At 38.6% G+C, this 16,926-nt stretch overlaps 1 protein-coding gene across 7 annotated transcripts in view; it reads left to right on the top strand.

Annotated features, from left to right (window-relative positions):
• CNOT4 (CCR4-NOT transcription complex subunit 4) overlaps window positions 1-16,926 on the top strand; it is an 82,552-nt gene that overhangs the window by 26,190 nt on the left and 39,436 nt on the right. For all 7 annotated transcript variants that reach the window (XM_033010204.2, XM_033010202.2, XM_033010201.2 and 4 more), the window contains exon 2: window positions 10,876-11,119. In XM_033010204.2, the coding sequence (XP_032866095.1) occupies window positions 10,946-11,119 (174 nt within the window). In that variant the 5' untranslated portion in view covers window positions 10,876-10,945. The remainder of the gene's footprint in view (window positions 1-10,875; window positions 11,120-16,926) is intronic.

The raw sequence follows: 16,926 nt of genomic DNA, 5'->3' as shown, positions 1-16,926 counted from the left end.
ATGCTACTGAAGGAAATGGAGTTGTTGCTAACACTGGCTGGATCTCCGATTCTTTAGATCTGAAGTGTATTTAACTGTGTTGTTAAGCTTCAGATTGAATAATTCTTAGTTTTATTCATGTCTTGGTAACAGAACAAGGGTTACCACGTACATTCACTAACACTTGTCTGTTCAAGAAAAGCATCTCAGGCAATCTGAGGAATTAAGAACAATGTTCTGGGGGCTCTCAGCTAGAGTCAAGGCAATTGGGGTGCTCAATCCCCCCCTGCTTATGCATAAACAGAAAATTTACTACTTGCCATATGTGTTGTGTGAGGGTTTTTTAATAATACTGATATGTGGCTGATAGACTTTTCTGGTTTGTTATCACTTAATATTGCTGTGACAACTCAGCAATTCATAAGGGAGAGTTAAGGAATTTGGAAGGTTCTTGAGATACTTAGCAGGTAGAGACAAGAATCTATAACCTGCAATTGTCCAGTCTTCCATAGTCTTACCTAGTTTTCTACAAGTCAATTTGGGAATTCTAATGGGCTAAAGGAATATGTGTGTCTTTATAATGCACAGCTCTACAAATAAGAATGCGTATTTCTTTGGTGCGATCAGCCTTTATCCCCCATTCCGTGCTGCTTCCCTCCTGCCCCCAGCAGCTCTAATTTTTAGTACTATTCACAAGATAATTTCAGAAGTGTGTATGCTAACTACTGTATACTGTTCCCCTAAGAACAGAAGATAGTACTGCATTTTAAAAGATTAATGTGTCTTGAATTTTCGTAAAATAAAAAAGTTGAGAGAAGGATTTCATATGTAGTGTGCCTTAGCTCCAATGGCATTTTTCTTAGTTATGCTTTCTGTGGAAGATACAGTTTCTGTAGCTGCTTCTTCAGGGGCAGAAACAGATAATCCTTTTGCTATAGAGGAAGATATTTATCTAATTGATGATAAAAAAAGTCTGGAGATCTCTTTGCAGGAGGCTTAACTGAATATTCTTTTTCCTTCATTTGGATAACGTAAATATGCGAGAATTAATAAGAAAACTGGTTACTGGTTTTTGCACTGGATAGTACAACTGTTGTAATTAGTACGGCTGGACAGGCAGGCTAGGACTTCTAAAGATGCCGCAGTGGTCTAGTTCGTGCTGCACCATGAAAATGCAAATGTGAGGTGTTTTAATGTAAAAGCTGAGCTGTCCTTTTATGCAAGTTTAAAAAAACATGGCATATGCTTCTTTCTGAGTGTACTGCATTGATGGTGTTCTGTGCTAGATCGTACTTCAGTGATGATGTGACTCTTGTTCTTCAGGTATCCTTTCAGATCAAGTCAGTTGTAATATTAAGTGTACGTGAACTAAGGCAGCTGGAGCAGCAGGTCAAAAATAAGATATTCTGGTAAATTATCCAGAAGGTGATGGCTGCCAGCAGGATGTTGCAAACTGGGTTATATTCAAATACAGTCTTGCAACCTCAAGTGGGGTGATTTTTTTTTCTTTTTTTTTTTTTTTCTGTGGTGTGTGAGAATTTCTGGGTTGTCTCTCTTTAAAGGCTGTAGAGCTCTTCAGAGCAGAGCTTTTCTTTATAATTGGATCTGGGATACTGGACATTATTATTAAGCATGCAATCTAATGCAAGCTAGCACAAAAAGTTTTCATTACAGAATGGCATGTTCTTACCTCTCTTCTTCAGTGAAGAAAGAAACAGACTGATAAAAACTCCAGTACCCAGAAGCCTGGAGCAAGTGCTGGTTTCCTCATCTTTTGGATGAAAGCATCCTAGGAAAATGTGAATAGGCTGAATCGCACTGGGGAGATTGAAAAGTGGGAGATGGTGAGAGGGCTGCCAAGGGGACAGGCAGAAAGCTGAGCTGTCATGGGAGAGGGAGGAGAACAGCCTGAACTGCTGTGCAGAGGGAAGGATAGCACTGGTGTGAATGACTTGGACAGAATATTTGGTTGGGGTTGTGGGTTTTGTTTGTTTTTTAAGTTTTAAATCAGTCTGTAGAATAATGTCTCTAAATCTGTTTGCTCAACTTTCCCATCAAAAACAGTTTGAAGAGTGTTATAATGTGAATCTTCCACTTAGAGGAAATGCTAATTTAAGTGACAAAGGTCACTATTAGTCAACATGTTCAATGTACAATGAATACACACTGGGTGATACTAGTACTGAATTCTAGCATTATTTATACTAGTAGAGTTTACTAGCTAAAGAACTGAAATCTGTTTACCTGCTGTACCAGCTTTTCTTAAAGGCACAGTCAGACAATGTCACTTTAATTTAATAGTTCAGTGATGTGTTCACTTTCACTGGAGGAACCAGTTCTCTTAAGGTGAAGAAGCTTTTTTTCTTTTTTTACCCTTAGGAAAGGAAAATGAGGATATGCTATACTAGTTCTGCAATCTTGAAGGACTCGGAGATATAACCTACTGTTAACATTGCTACTTTTAGATAACTTAATTGGTTTTGAGCTTTGCGAACATACTGTCTTACATTACAAGCACATCTAAGAGTTTGTATGACTTTTGTACACTATGCTACTTTAAAAATTCCATGTAGATCCTCTAAAAAAAGTTATTAAATGCACCAGTGATACTGGATTAAGAAACAAACCCTCAAAAATCAGAGGAACATATTACATACTGAAACAGCAATAGCTTAAGTGTGGGTAGCGCAGCCTTCCTGCAGACTTATTTTTTTAAAAAAGTGCTTTGTTTAATTGTACACCAACATATATAGTAGTTATCAATTAATTTTTTAACTACAAAATCTTTTATTTGAAAACCAGTTTGAGGGGAGGGTTAACTTGCAGTTTGTCTTAAAATTGCTGATTTTAAGTCATAGTGAGTAAGAAGCAGCAGAAGGATAAGAAATCTATAGATAAGTGAAATGTTTCAGTTGCCCAAAGTCATGGTTCGGGGGGTTGCAACATGGTATAAGTTGAAGCTTAAAACTGTTCTAGCCAGTATCCCCAGATTTACTCAGGATAGCACTAATAAAACATCTGTGTCTAGGATTTTTAATCTGCAGAGGTAGAAGTACTGGAAAACCTGGATGTTGGAAACTGAAACAGATGGAAGTGCATGTCAGTGAGATCAAGCTGCCATCACTCACCTGGTCTCTGTGCCTTGCTGTAGGGAGTTTGAGTGGCTGAACAGTGTTAGCCTGTTACGCTATCATTAAAAAAACTCAGTCTGCTGGGGTACTCTGCAGTGGTGCTCAATATTCTTTATGGTGTTAGGACTACCTTGACAATTAAATAGTGTCATATCACAAATTACAACATATATATATGTATTAACAAAGCTTTTGATCTAAGTCACCTGTCTTTTATAAAACACTTTGTTTTTCCAAAATACTGTTCCAACTGTCTGACAGTGCTTCTGTGCTGGAATGTGAGTCTTCTACCATGAAATCAATATACTAGTCTTCAAACACAGAGAAAACTAGTATAATGGAATGTGGAAAGAATAGGAGTTTTCCAATGCTAGTAGTGCTTTACAGATTTACAAGGAGGACAGGTGCATGCCTGAGTGTGTATCAACTTACTAAGGACTGAATAGGACACATCGCTATGGAAAGTCTGAACTCTGGTATGCCGATGTGTAGGTACCCCGACTGCAGAATGAGTGTTCTGTGTTAGGGTGCTGCGTGAACAGAATAAAGACTCTCCATTCCCCAAATAGGCTGTTTAATAGCTGCTTGTGGTTGCTGCATGATTGGCAAGCTGATCTATCTAGATCCTCTTTCTGACAGTGACTGGTAGCAAATGCTCTGAAGAAAAAGTACAAGAAATGGAATAGCACCCCTTTTCCCACTAATGAGAGACTTAAAGAATTCAGGATAGTTCAGGTAGAACTTATTTCATGTGTAACAGGAGCTGATGGATCTATTTTTTGACAGATTTTTTTGCATGATATGGTCTCTGCAACATTAATTGACAGCAATGTGATGTATATAAAATTTGCTGTATATAAATCTGTATAGGTATGGCTATTTTGTTTTACCTGTTGCTTAACCATCTCCTGCTTGTGTTCTGAGGAATTAAAAATAATCATGCTGGAAGAAGTATACCAATATTAGATGGTCACTGTCTGTGACATAGGCTTTTAAAATATTTAAACAAATAATTGTATAGCTCACTTCTAATTCATTATCTAAATGCTTTTGTCATATCATGTCTATGTATAGTAGTGCAGTATGTACAAAAGTGAAATGGGGACATGCAGAAAGAGAAAATAAGGAATACTAGCATTCGAGTTCTAACATGAATGAATGTGGGAAATTAATTTAGACAACTACAGAGCAATATTATGCTTTTAATTTCATTGAATGAGTTGACCTAGATGCTAGGATAGTGTCATTGTCTTGGATAATTGTGTCCAAAGCTTTATGTGCTTGTGGATGAATTTGTCAGTGTCTTATTTGGCCTATTTTCTTTCTAAATAAAATTTAACACCTTGATTCTGCTCATGATTTGTAAGAAAGTAATTTATGTGAGTGAATAATCTGTTACTTGGCATTCAGGTGTCACTGATAGTATCTAGCCCTTTATGCATGAAAGGTCTGAGTGCTATAACAATAAGCCTACAGCAACCAATATTTGGTTCAGTTTAAATGAGAGAAAAGCATCTTTTTGTGGTACATAACTTTTTTTTTTCTTCCACATAACTATCTTGAAGTGTTTTGTGTTCACACTGGGTTTATAAAGAATGGTTAGTTCCCCTTTCATTTATCAGGTGGCACCTGACTCTTCTATTTTTGTTATTAGGGTGTCATGAGGGCATTAGGTTGAAACTTAGCTAGTGAATTCTTTGGCTGATTTTTGCACTGTTGCTGAATATGTTGCTTGGGCAGTTGCTACACCTAGGTGCTCATTTCTGCATCTTTGTCATGCTGGTGCAAGCATGGCTGTGTGATGAACTGGATGGAGGATTGATTTAGATAACTGTTTTTGCTGGGTCATATTTTGTGTTTTGGTCTTGTTGGTTCAAGTGACACTATAGCTGCTTATGTTGGCAGAATTTAGAGTCTGAAACCACCAGAGCGAGCTCCCACAGCACCTCCAGGGAGGCTTAAAGCAGAGGAGTCTCTATACTTCAGTTTTGACCTCCTTGAGCTAAACAATGTGGGGATAATCTGAGTCAGGATAAGGCTCTTTTTAGAAATACTGAGATGGCTACCTGATTCCTGGTTATACTTTCTAGACATTTGGGACTTGGTCTACCTCTTACTTTTCTTACACGTTTTGTACTGCAATCAAAATGTAGCTGCAGACCACAGCCAGAACAACAACATTATTCAAGAGAAGACGAGAGAAAATGGACTGTGCAGTTGCTGGGCATGATTTTGCAATTAGTAGTACAGTTTGCTTTAAATGTTCATCACGGTCAGGAAAAAGAAGTAGGAAGTGAACTTTCCCTCTGTCTCAAATGAAAATTAACTTGGATGAATTCAAGAGCCTGCTTGCTTGCCACTGAGGTGTCTTTGTTCTCAGTCAGTAACAGTGCCATAGAACTTAGAAAAGCATAGCCAGTCTTCAGGACTCCTGCTGTCTCCAATATCAGTGTTGCTAATGAGGTGATTGTAAAATATCAGTATATTTTGATGCAAGTGAAGGGCTGATGGAAGAAAGGAATCATTCTCCTTGTATAGTGCTCAAAAAAATGACAGGCAAGTAGAGGGTAGTATGTCAAAGAGGTGGTGGCATGGAGAAGTTCCACAGATTTTCTCTGAATTGGGCAGATGATTTAAGACACAAGACTAGATGTTTTGGTGACTAGAACATCCATCCAGGATTTGGGACATGTGTATGTGAACTTTTTCCCATGAATTCTCTGTGGTGCCCTGAACAACTAATTTGCTGGACCTCCCTCAGTTCTGCATGCTTTAAAAAGTAAAAATGGGCTTTTCTTTGTAGCCTGCCTATGAAAGGTTTTGATATAAACCTTCCAGTGGTCACTGTGCTGTAATGAAGTGATAATCTTTCTTATGTTCAGAGACCCAAGGAGATCAAGGTTGCTTCCTTTCGGCAGTGACTAGTGGGAGGAGATGGTCTGAGTGTGGGCCTCAGGCCACTGTGGCCCCCCCCCCCTTGCCCCATGTCGGCCTGGAGGAGAGCACTGTGTTGACAGAACTGCTGCTGCTCCCCTGACTGAAGGAAGGGATAACCCATTATAGCTTGTAGTCTTCTTGCCTTTCTGCCTCCAGCCCATATGGGGGATCGCCGCAGAGGTGAAGCGTGGAAAGGGAACTGATCCTTCAACAGGGTGGGAACAGGGGTCTTGGGGGGGCTGCCTTCCCTGTGGTGTTATGCAGGCAGTATTTGCAGCATGTTTTTGAGACTCCTCAGGGCTGATGAGTTTCAAAAGATACAAGGTCACAAAAAAAAAGTTTCCGTTTGTCTAAGTTTAATGAGCCCTTACTAAGGTTTGGTGTGTAGACTCCGACCTGTTTCACTTCAAGTGTCAGGTATGTTTGAACTTTAAGTGAAACATTATCTAGTATGTCTGGATTTTTTTTCCTTTGAGAGGCCCTAAGTCTCCAAATATTTTCTGGGATGCAAGTCCTTTACTCAGGTTTTTCATTACTAGATTTGGAAAACTTTTGACTGTGACACTTTAAGTCTCTTAAAGCAAGTAGCAAGGCTGGATTCAGCCCATTGTGTGAGGGAGAGAATGTGTCTGTATCCCCTGGAGCTAGTTGCCTCCTGGGGGAGGACTTTAAAGGACAAGTTTGCTAAAATGAATTGCTAGCAAGCGGAGATGTTTTGGTGTCTACTGTGGGGAGATAAGGGGGGGTATGTGTCAAGTCTCAAATTGGTGCACTTGAGGAAAAAGAATGGATAACAATCTAGTTGTTTTTCCCCAGCCCCCCCTTTTTTTTTATGACCCCTTTTAAAATGAAACACGGAAGATAAACTGCTAGAAACTAAACTTGCTCACCTCAAGTAAAAAAGGGAAAGGCAACATCTGCATTCTAAATGGACTGAAATCACTAGCTATATTAGAAGTAAAATTTTGTTTAGGTTAGTACCCTCAAATAGTAGGATCTCTTTTTCCCCGACTGCAAAATTTGGAGGATTTTGTAAAGGAAACAATTGCACAGTGAAGCTGATTAGACACAGCTGTCAAATCCACTAAGTAAGCACTTTTAAAAGTTAATGAAAAATTATTTTTTTCATTTTGCATGTGTTTGGAAAAGAAAGGAACTTACTAGTTGGTATGATGGAAGGGGTAAGACACTCAACTATATGTTTCTATATTTTGGTTATTAGCTATTATAAATTCACTAAATCTAAAAGATGCTGCTGGACATTGTCCACCACCTCAGCTCCATCCCTGTATGCATGAATGTTTTGGCAGAGTCTCCTGTAAACAGGATGTGGAGCTGTCAGAGCCCTGCTTGACTGTCGTTGTCGGCATTTTGGAAAGTGTATGGACAAATTCTAGCTGCTTGTATTGCGTGTGTACATGTGTGCAACCTTACTCCTTTTTTCCTGAGATGCTATTTAAATTAATCTCTTTGAACATGATCCCAAAGCCCAAATACTCCGTATTAAACACAACATGTAATACTGCCTTTTGTTTTTTGCCATTGCTGTGTTGCTTTTCTCCTGATGTTAATCTTGAATTGTTTGAAAAAGCCTTAGAGCTGACTAGTTACTCTGTGCTTCTTGGTATGAACAAGTATATTCTCATATGAACAAGTAATTAATGATGCCTTACTATGCATGTTATTCCGGTTTTCAAAAAACAAGCATTGTTCTGATGCAGAGTTGACACAGGCCTGGTATATAAACCCTCCTGAAATGGAGACACACTTCAGTGGAGAATCTCTAAATGGGATGCTTGAATGGTCTTTTCCCAAGTAAATAAATATTGCCTCTTAGTTTCAAGGAACGTGGCACACAGCTGCTCTTTACTCCTTGTTGTAAAATAATGGTCCATTTACTGACTGAAGCAAGCTATCGGCGTTATTGCTAGCAGCTGCTGAACTCTTAGTGTTAACTTAAACAGTTCATAAATGTTAATCATGTTGTAGTTTTGTTAGAGCTTGTCTGCATATCCCAGAGGCACTAGCTAATATGTCACACTCTCTTCAAGTGAACTGATGACATTTCTTAGCAGAAATTCTAAATAGTAACTTCATAATTGAGTAGTTTTACCGTGCTGACTGGAGTTTCTTCAAAACCGCATTTTTAACTGTAGCTTCACTAGTACTACTATAGCTTTATTTAGACATGTTTCAGTAGGCTCAAAGCTGCTGAGCATGCGATGCAATGAATACACAGTTGAAGGGAATATTCTGTCTGCTTATTGACCTGTTGTTTGGAGATCTGTGACAAAGTCAAATCCAAATCTAAACTGAACAAAATCCATTCAGTTCATCCTGTGCTTCAGTTTAGAGGTTACTTTCATATTGTAATTGTTTTGCTGCTATATAGGTGTGGAAAGTCTACAAGAAATGTAAGAGTTTCTGTAGAAATGTAAGTTATCTGCATAACAAGCAATTAAATAATGTGCTGTGGCCTTTTAACAGTCCCTCCCACTCTTCAGCCAGTGGGAATGTGTTCTTAAAAACAAGACAAAGCTCCGAAACAAACAGATCCTTTCCTTCCGTCAAGTCAGATTCTGCTAGCGTTCCCCATAGAAAACACTGGTAAGGTCCCAGAACCTGTTTCTGAGCCTGTCAAAATGACTGTAAGTATAGCACTAATGAAAGCATAGATAATGAAGTAGAAGCTACTGTATTATTGTAGGAGGTTAACTTTTTAGTTTGAATCATTGTGAAGGTCAGAGGACAGTGTTGCTGCTAGTGCATGCCATATAGAAAATTATGCTTACTACTTCTAAAATCCATTCTGTTGTCCTTACTTCTATGTGAGCATCCAGTGGAACTTCTCTTTAGGGCAGTGATATATGATTAGCAGAACTGTAGTTCGTGCCTAGAGGCTATATTCCCTACCAAATGAGTTGAAATTGCAGTTAGTCTAGGCTTCTGGTATCAGCCTGTGAACACAGATTAACCTAACAACAATGGGACTGTTCCCATACAAAGCTATATAGACTTTGCTGTGTATTTGGATGGTTCTTTGGTTGTGTGGATGTATGCTGTTCCTCTTCAGGGTTCTCCCCTGGCTTCTGGCAGAGGAATTTTTGTCCCTGAAGAAATGTGCAGGTCAGTGACAAGTATTGCAGACAGACACTAAATTGATCCTATCCTCTAAGGTAGGAGGTCCCAACTTCAGCTGGAACCTCAAGCTTCACAAGGTAGACTTCATGCAAGGAAGTATGGTTTAGTGTGTGGAAGATCATAAACAGGACTGTTTTGTTTTTTTTTGTGGTTGTTGAAGTATCAAACCAAAGATACCTAAGGCTAACACTACAACATACAGAAATCTGTGAGCAAGGGTTTGATGTCAAAACGTTCAGTCATCTTATTTCCAAGAAAAGGAGTAAAAGTCACTCTTCTTCAAGTAGGTGGATGTGAGAATTTATTTCTGGACTTGCTCCTAAAAGACTGGAGAAAGATTGGATAGTACACGATCTAGCAGTTTTTTGGTTAGAAATGAAACGGAAAACTCTCTGGGAAAGTAAAGGGGACTCCAGATTGTGTGTGGTTAAATTATAACTGCATGACTGATGTTTTGGGAAAGGCATAATTGTAAAAAGAATTTGGGAATTTTGAAGAATTTTTGAGCTCACCTATTTGTAAGTGGTATAGTTTCTTACAGATAGCATGACCATCCAACTGTCAGTTCTAGTCACATCTTTTTCAGTGCTTTTCAGTGGATTTCTAGGTTGTGTTGGGATTGTTTTCCTCTAAAAGTTCCACCTAAAAATTCTACTGTTGCCCTTCGATTTTGTCCCAACTACATGCGTGTCTCATGCAGCAGATTGAGACAGCTTGCTGAGATTAGATGCAACTTCAAATATCCAAAGTGATACTTAAATGAAAAAAGAAAGAAAAGCCCCAAAGACATTGTTTGTACAGTGATGACTCTATGTGACTTGTTTTGAGTCTGAAAGTAACTTCATTGTACTGCATTCTTAAATGGACAGAATAGAAGCATGCTTAAATGACTGAGTTCAAGAAATGAGTTAAGAAAACAGTGACCTGAATTTTGGTTTTCAAAATTCTGATGCAGAAATGCCTTACCGTGGCTGCACCCTAAGTTAAAACTTAGGGGTTTTTTGACCACATGCATATATTTGGGCTTTGGTGTGAATTGGATAGTGATGAAAAGCATAAATAACGTGATGACAGTTGTCTGACACGTGGAAAGTTGTGTACCTGACAAATTTTAGCTAATGCTATAGTCCTAAGGCTGATCTCTGAGATCAACCTCTGGACCAAAAAAATGAGGTGGACAAAGAAATTAATCATACTGAGTAAGATGATTTCCTTGTTTTGGTTGATAATTCTGTAACCCTACTAAAAAGCCTGAATGGATGACCTAAATGTTGCTCCAAGTCTCTGAGCAAAGGGAAAAATTGTTCTTAAACATCAAGTCCTTCATTCAAGGATTTTACTTTGGTAGAAGATTTCAAGAAAGCAATAGTTAAAGCAATGGACAGTACTTAGAAGCAATGTATGGGGTACGCTGTTAAGCATTTCTTTGCAACTATACAGTTTGAAACCCAAATAGGCTAGTGAACTGCCAAAGAAGTGCTTGCCTATCCAGGTGAAGAGGAGTGTCCCTAGTAGCGTCTTGTGTGACTCCCTCAATTTATTGGGAAGTAACTTGTGTGTTAGTAGATAATTTGTGTGGGGAGAAGGAAAACCATGAAGAATGGAAATATTAAAAGGTGCAAAAGAAAGGTTGTCAAAAATACTAATCACACTTTTTTTCCCCCCCCCCCCCCCCCCCTTCTTTCAGACCTTCAAGTGCTGAACTTCTCAGTCTATTAAGTTATTATAAACTTTTGCTGCTCTGCGAACATATAAAGATGTCTCGCAGCCCTGACGCTAAGGAAGACCCTGTGGAATGCCCCCTTTGCATGGAGCCTCTGGAAATTGATGACATCAACTTCTTTCCTTGCACCTGTGGCTACCAAATCTGTCGTTTCTGTTGGCATCGTATCCGCACTGATGAGAATGGACTTTGTCCTGCTTGCAGAAAGGTAAATATTAGGGGACAGCAGCTTGTCTTACCCGTCACAAGGCTCTTGCATTGTGTTGGTACCAAAGGCATCCTTTTTCCTTCGGGGAAACATTCATCTAGTCATGGCCTAGATCAAGGGTGAGGTGTTGGATCTTTCAGATTCTGTCTGCATATGTGTCAAAGCTGTTGTGCAACAGCTAGTCTTGGCTTGTTAAATTCAGAACAGGATTAGTAAGGGGAGCTGTGGATCAGAACCAAGGCATGCTGATACTGGGAGACCTGCTAAGAAATAATAAATCCTTTGACTTGGGGTACTCATGCACTGACAAAGTCTTTTCAGGAAGGACAGTGAGGATTCCAGCACCAGGGGTTTGCTGAGGGCCAAGGTTCAGCTAAACTAGCAGAGATGTCTGAGGCAAGCTTATAAAGCACCTATGTTTTGTTTGTGTCACTGGAGCTTTAATCTATATTTTTCTGGACATTAAACACGTAAAATCTTTGGAAAATATATCCAATGGTGTTAAACTTTAAGGCATTTCAAAATCTCGGCTAAGTTTGTTTGAGTATTCTGATCTTGTTGCCAAATGCTTAAAGGTAGTACTTTTGAGATTCAGTTTCTCCCTGTTTTAATTGATCTGACTGATACTTTGGCTACAACTATAAACTTCAGCCTCACTAAGTTGCCTGCTCTTTCCTTTGAATTATTTCCCTCCTCCTTCTAGTGTTTTGCTTAACCTAATTATTTCCTTATCTCCAGGATTTAATAAAAGTCTTTCTCAATACCTTCTTCTCTAACTGTAATGACTTCCCTTGATTGTAACTTTCTTGCCTGGCCTTCCTCTTTTCGTAATCACAGCTACTTACATCCACTCTTTTTCCTGCAACTTAATTGTGATCCTGTCCTCAGTTTATGCCTTTGTTGGCTTCCTGTCTCATTACAGCTGCCTTTTCAGACCCCAAGTAATTTTACTTGGTTTCACTATCTTTATTCACTGCCATAGCTTTCTATAAGCACTTCCAGTCATATTTTCTTGCTGCTTTTTGGGGCTTTGGCTACACTAGAGCTATCATTGCTAACCTGTGTTTGGATGCCTCTGCAAGCCTGAAGGCTATCTTACAACAACATATAAATTGTGTAAATTTGCTATTTGAGCCGTATGTTCTACATGGAAGATCCACCTGTCATCAGCCAAATCAGTCTCCACATGTGATACCTGCTATAGATGACACATGCTGTATAGTAATTTTCGTAGTACAAGCAAATTTCTACTCTTCTGGTACAACGGGAGATTTCTCAAACTTCCTCGTCTAAGTTGCTTAATTTAGCTGGATTTATTATACTGCTTTTTGCCACCAACTATTTGATGTGATCATCTCTGCCTGTTCATTATTGGAAGCCTATGGGATATATCTGAAAAATCATAGATGCCACATGCTATTCACTGCCTCTGGGTATCTGATATCTTCAAAATATGGATACTGCCCCAGCTGAACTTTTTAATGTGGAATAATCTGGCGTATGAATGGATGTGCAAATATTTTGCTGAATTGGATACAGCTTGCTCAGAAAAACAGTTTTGGGAGAAAAGCTAGAATGACTGCTACAATCAAAATGGAGTACACCAACAGTTCCAGGAGAGGAAGGAAGCTGCCTCTTTAACAATGGATGAGGATTATGTTCTCTGTACTTTCTTCACGGACTGCAAGATGTTCTTGAGTAGAGTTGCAGCTATATCTCTGGATTGTAGGAGATTTGCATGGAGGTGGCTGAGGAGTATACTCCTTTCATGGCATAGACAAAGACATTACAGCACAGAGACCACATCAGGATCTTGGGAGTAAATCATTTCAAGCTACAGAGTTGATGGCAGCATCAAATAAGTCTGAAGAAGCCACATTTTGAAGTGTGCTGGACCTTCTGAACCAGGTATGTGTTTTTGTGCAGTGTGTCTAAATAGTTCCTATCAATGTGTAGTAAGGTTTCTGGGGAAAAGGTGTAAGCATTTTTCAAGTTCGTTTACTATGGTGTGTATTGGTTGTGACCACTTAAAATGTTGAAGCACAGAAAATTACGAAGCAACACAATTTTTGCAGGAAAGTTTGTAGTAGGTACTATGGTTTCAACAGGTATGTCATGTTTATAATATGTATACCAGTGCAAGATAATTACTGCAAAACAGATTATGAATAAACATATAATAAAGCAAAGCTGAGTATGTTATGCAGAATTACATAATAGAAAACTGTTATTTGTGCCAGTGGTACTGAATGCAGTGCGAGTTCTCCAGCAGTTTGATCACTAGTCTTTGTAGAGGAGGAATGAAGTTCCCTATCCAGGGATTTTGGTTGAAAGGTTTAGGGGAGATTTTGGAAAAGTCTGTGATAAAATAGTTCAGATGCACACTATAGTGGTGATTATGCCATTAGTTTGATAAAACTTCACTGTACATTGCATATATACCATTATTTTCCTGAGCTTCTCTAATTTACTTCTAACTGAAAAGATGTTAGCTGGCAGCATTTTCTGCAAAGGAGAAAATACTTCCACATGCTTGAGCTGTTATACAGATTAACATTTACATATACAGAATATGTTCACGTGGTTGCAGTCAATTGAGTTCGTGTGTCTTAAGTTTCCTTCTGTTAGTAACAGTAGTAGACAATCATTTGCTTTGTTTTAATTTGTGAAAGTAAGGTGCCAGTATGAATTTAACTTGAATGCTGGTTGGAAACTAGTACTTGTAAGTCTTAACAGACTAAAAACTTTCTAAACTTTGTCTGAATCTTCTGAAATACTCAGAAATTGTTTAATTCATTAACTACAAAAAGTGCTTCCTTAAAAAACAGCTGACCTGCTTTGAGTTCCTGATGCCCTTCAGAATTGTAGATGTAGTCGTAAGATGCTAAGCAAGTCCTTGTTTTTTTTCCAGTCAATTGATTTCTTAACTGTAAGTGAAATAGCCACTAACTAGTCAAATTAGAATGAAAATATGCTGTCCTCAAAAGAGACTTATATAGCTAAAAGCTGGTTTACAGGTCACCAGGTTTCCTGGTTCTAGTTGTAAAGCCAGTGACTTTTATCTTAGCAGTGATTTTTCATGTTCTTCTCTTTAAAATTCAGTGGCCTAGGTACTGTTTGTCATATGAATAATACATATCACTTCAGTTGCTTGTGTTGTTTTAATAGAGCGTAGCACCCTCAGACCTTAGTATCAGTTTCTGCAAGTTTGAAATCCAACAAAAAAAGCCTAGCTCCTTCACATTTCTTAATTGCTTTGCCCTTCCACCAAATAATCTAACTTTATACACAGCTGTTGATGTGGTGTGGCTTTACCTTGTTCTCCAGTTCCTTGATTTAGCAAGGTTTATTCTTTCTAGCACCTTGTGTTAGAGATGGAGAGTAGCAGTGAACTGCTGCATTTATGACCAAGAAAATAACATGTTTTAAGTGTGTTTTTGTCCATGTTTCTCCTATTCCTGCTTCTGTGTGAAAGGAACACCTGGTCTTAATGCACAGTTTCCAAATACCAGTTGTTTTCTTCTGGTGCTTTTAATTCCACAACTGAGTAATTCGGTGCAACAATTTATATTTAGCAAGTGGTATTTTGTAATATTGATATAAGTAGTATGGTTACGCTATGCATAAACCTTATTGACTTTCTCTGTATTTCTCGTTTCAGAACCTATTTGGTAGCAAAGCATCAACTGGGAAATGTTGGTACATCCGTTGGGTGGAAGGAATGTGACCCATCTGGGAATGACAAAAGCCAAGTGCTTTATAAATCCCAGTTCAGCTTTCATCAACTAGGAAGATGTGGGGGAAAAAAAGTCTGAAAGAAAACAAAACTTAAATGACAAGACAAACTTAGTCAGGAAAACTGAGAATTCATCAAGGGCCATCTCTGATTAAAGGAACAAGACTACGGAAGAGACATTTGAACTTTTGATGAAGTTCTTGTAGGACTACCAGCAACTTGCAGTTAGTGTGAACAAAATCTGGTCGTTTTCCATGTTGCCACATCTTGAGGTGGCTTCCATGCTTTTTGCTGAAGAGGATTTGTATAACTGGAGGGTGTCAGCTAAACTTAGTGAATCAGTGATGTTGACATCTCTTAATGTCTTACATCTGAAAATACATAAATGCCATAACACTTGCTGTAGCTACTTTGCTTGGATCTCAAGTCTTCTACCAGCTAAGGAATTGGTGATAGTAGGTTAAACGAGTATCTTGGGCTTCTTGATAGGGGGGAGGTGGTCATGTCAGTATCATTACCACTTTAGCTGTTGCAAGACCTGAGAGCTTCTGGTAACTGGTCTTCCCTGTACCCATATTTTGTAGGGTTGGACAGAGTAAACAGATGAAATAGTACTGTGAGATACACCAGCAGTCACCTTGCTTGGCTTTCACAGCCATGTACCACCAGCCTTTCCTGCATGCATTCTGTCTGTGATTAAACTATCACCTGAGTTCATGAGCTTCAACACTGGGAAGCAATCACTCTGGAGATTAAATTAGTTATTGTCTTCTTTGTAGACTGACTTTATCTCCTAATTTGAAAGGAAAGGGACTTGTAATGCTTATTATTTTTTAGAATGAGCTTCTGAAATGTTGGTGCTCTGCTTACTTGCCGCCTTTCCTCCTTATATGTGTGGTATCTCTTATCTGTCATCATGCCACACATTATATATAGATAGGAAAATCATCTATCACTTCTTAGGATTGAGATTCTGATTTATTCTTGGGATTCAAGAGGTGCATACAGATTCATTTACAGGTCCTGCAAGTCAGGATATCCAACTACTCGTATTCCTTAGAGGCATAAAACATGTCATAAGTGATAAACATACATATGAAACATTTTGTATGTAATACAGCTCTGTGGTATCTAGCAAGAACTTTTGATGATTCTGTTGCTCAAACAAGTGCTGTTATCTGTGGTGGCAAGTCAACTGCTGCTACTTCTTAATGATTGAAATCTTTATTCAGCCAATGTCATACTTTTCTGCTGAGATGAAGAGATTTCTCTTTTCTGATTGTAAAGTTGCTTTTTAGTTGTGTGCCTTCCAGCAGTTCTTGTGCTCTCCTGTACAAATACAAACTACTAGTTTTACTATGGACAAATACATGTTCTGCTCAGGGTTATGCTTGAGCTACCCAGGATGTTTCGTGACTAATGTTCAAGACCTCCAGTAGCAAATAGTGGTACAGAGAAGGAACATACTATCTGACTTGCTTCTCATTTGAGAATATGCTCTGAATGTCGCTATACTTAACAATATACTTAGTAAGAAAGAAGCTGATGAACTTTGGCACTGTTTGCTGTAGTTTTCTTGGACCTTCAGGAGCCTTACTGAACTTACTGAAAACCATGAATTAATTTATTGTGCAGTACTAAAGAGCAGCACACTTGCAAGCCTTGTTTTGTTTAGTGTGGGATGTGGAGAAAGACTTAATCTGAAAGTGTGAATTATGGGTATGATACCACATCACTTGATGTAGGGCGAGCCATTTTATTTTTGGAACGATACCTACCTTATATTGATGCACTTGTTTATTTCTCCTTCCTACCTGAGCTCAGCTCAACTGTGATAACTGAATTAACTCTCTCTTTGCTGAGCAGTCTTTCTCTTCCCTAAAACAAAACATCTATTCTTTGTTTCACATGATTGACTAGGACAGACTTTGAGAAGCTCTTTAATTCTGCAAGGCATTTCACTTTATTCTGCATCTCTGAAGTCCTCATGTGCACCTGTGTTAAAACTGAAGATAATAATTGGCTGTAGTTAATCTTAAATTACTTTACTAACAGGTCGTTGCTGTTCATC

Source organism: Tyto alba, unplaced genomic scaffold (assembly GCF_018691265.1).
Source record: "Tyto alba isolate M040663 unplaced genomic scaffold, T.alba_DEE_v4.0 Super-Scaffold_2, whole genome shotgun sequence".
Lineage (NCBI taxonomy): Eukaryota > Metazoa > Chordata > Aves > Strigiformes > Tytonidae > Tyto > Tyto alba.
The sequence above is the reverse complement of the archived record's forward strand: the minus strand, read 5'-3'. Positions and strand labels throughout refer to the sequence as shown.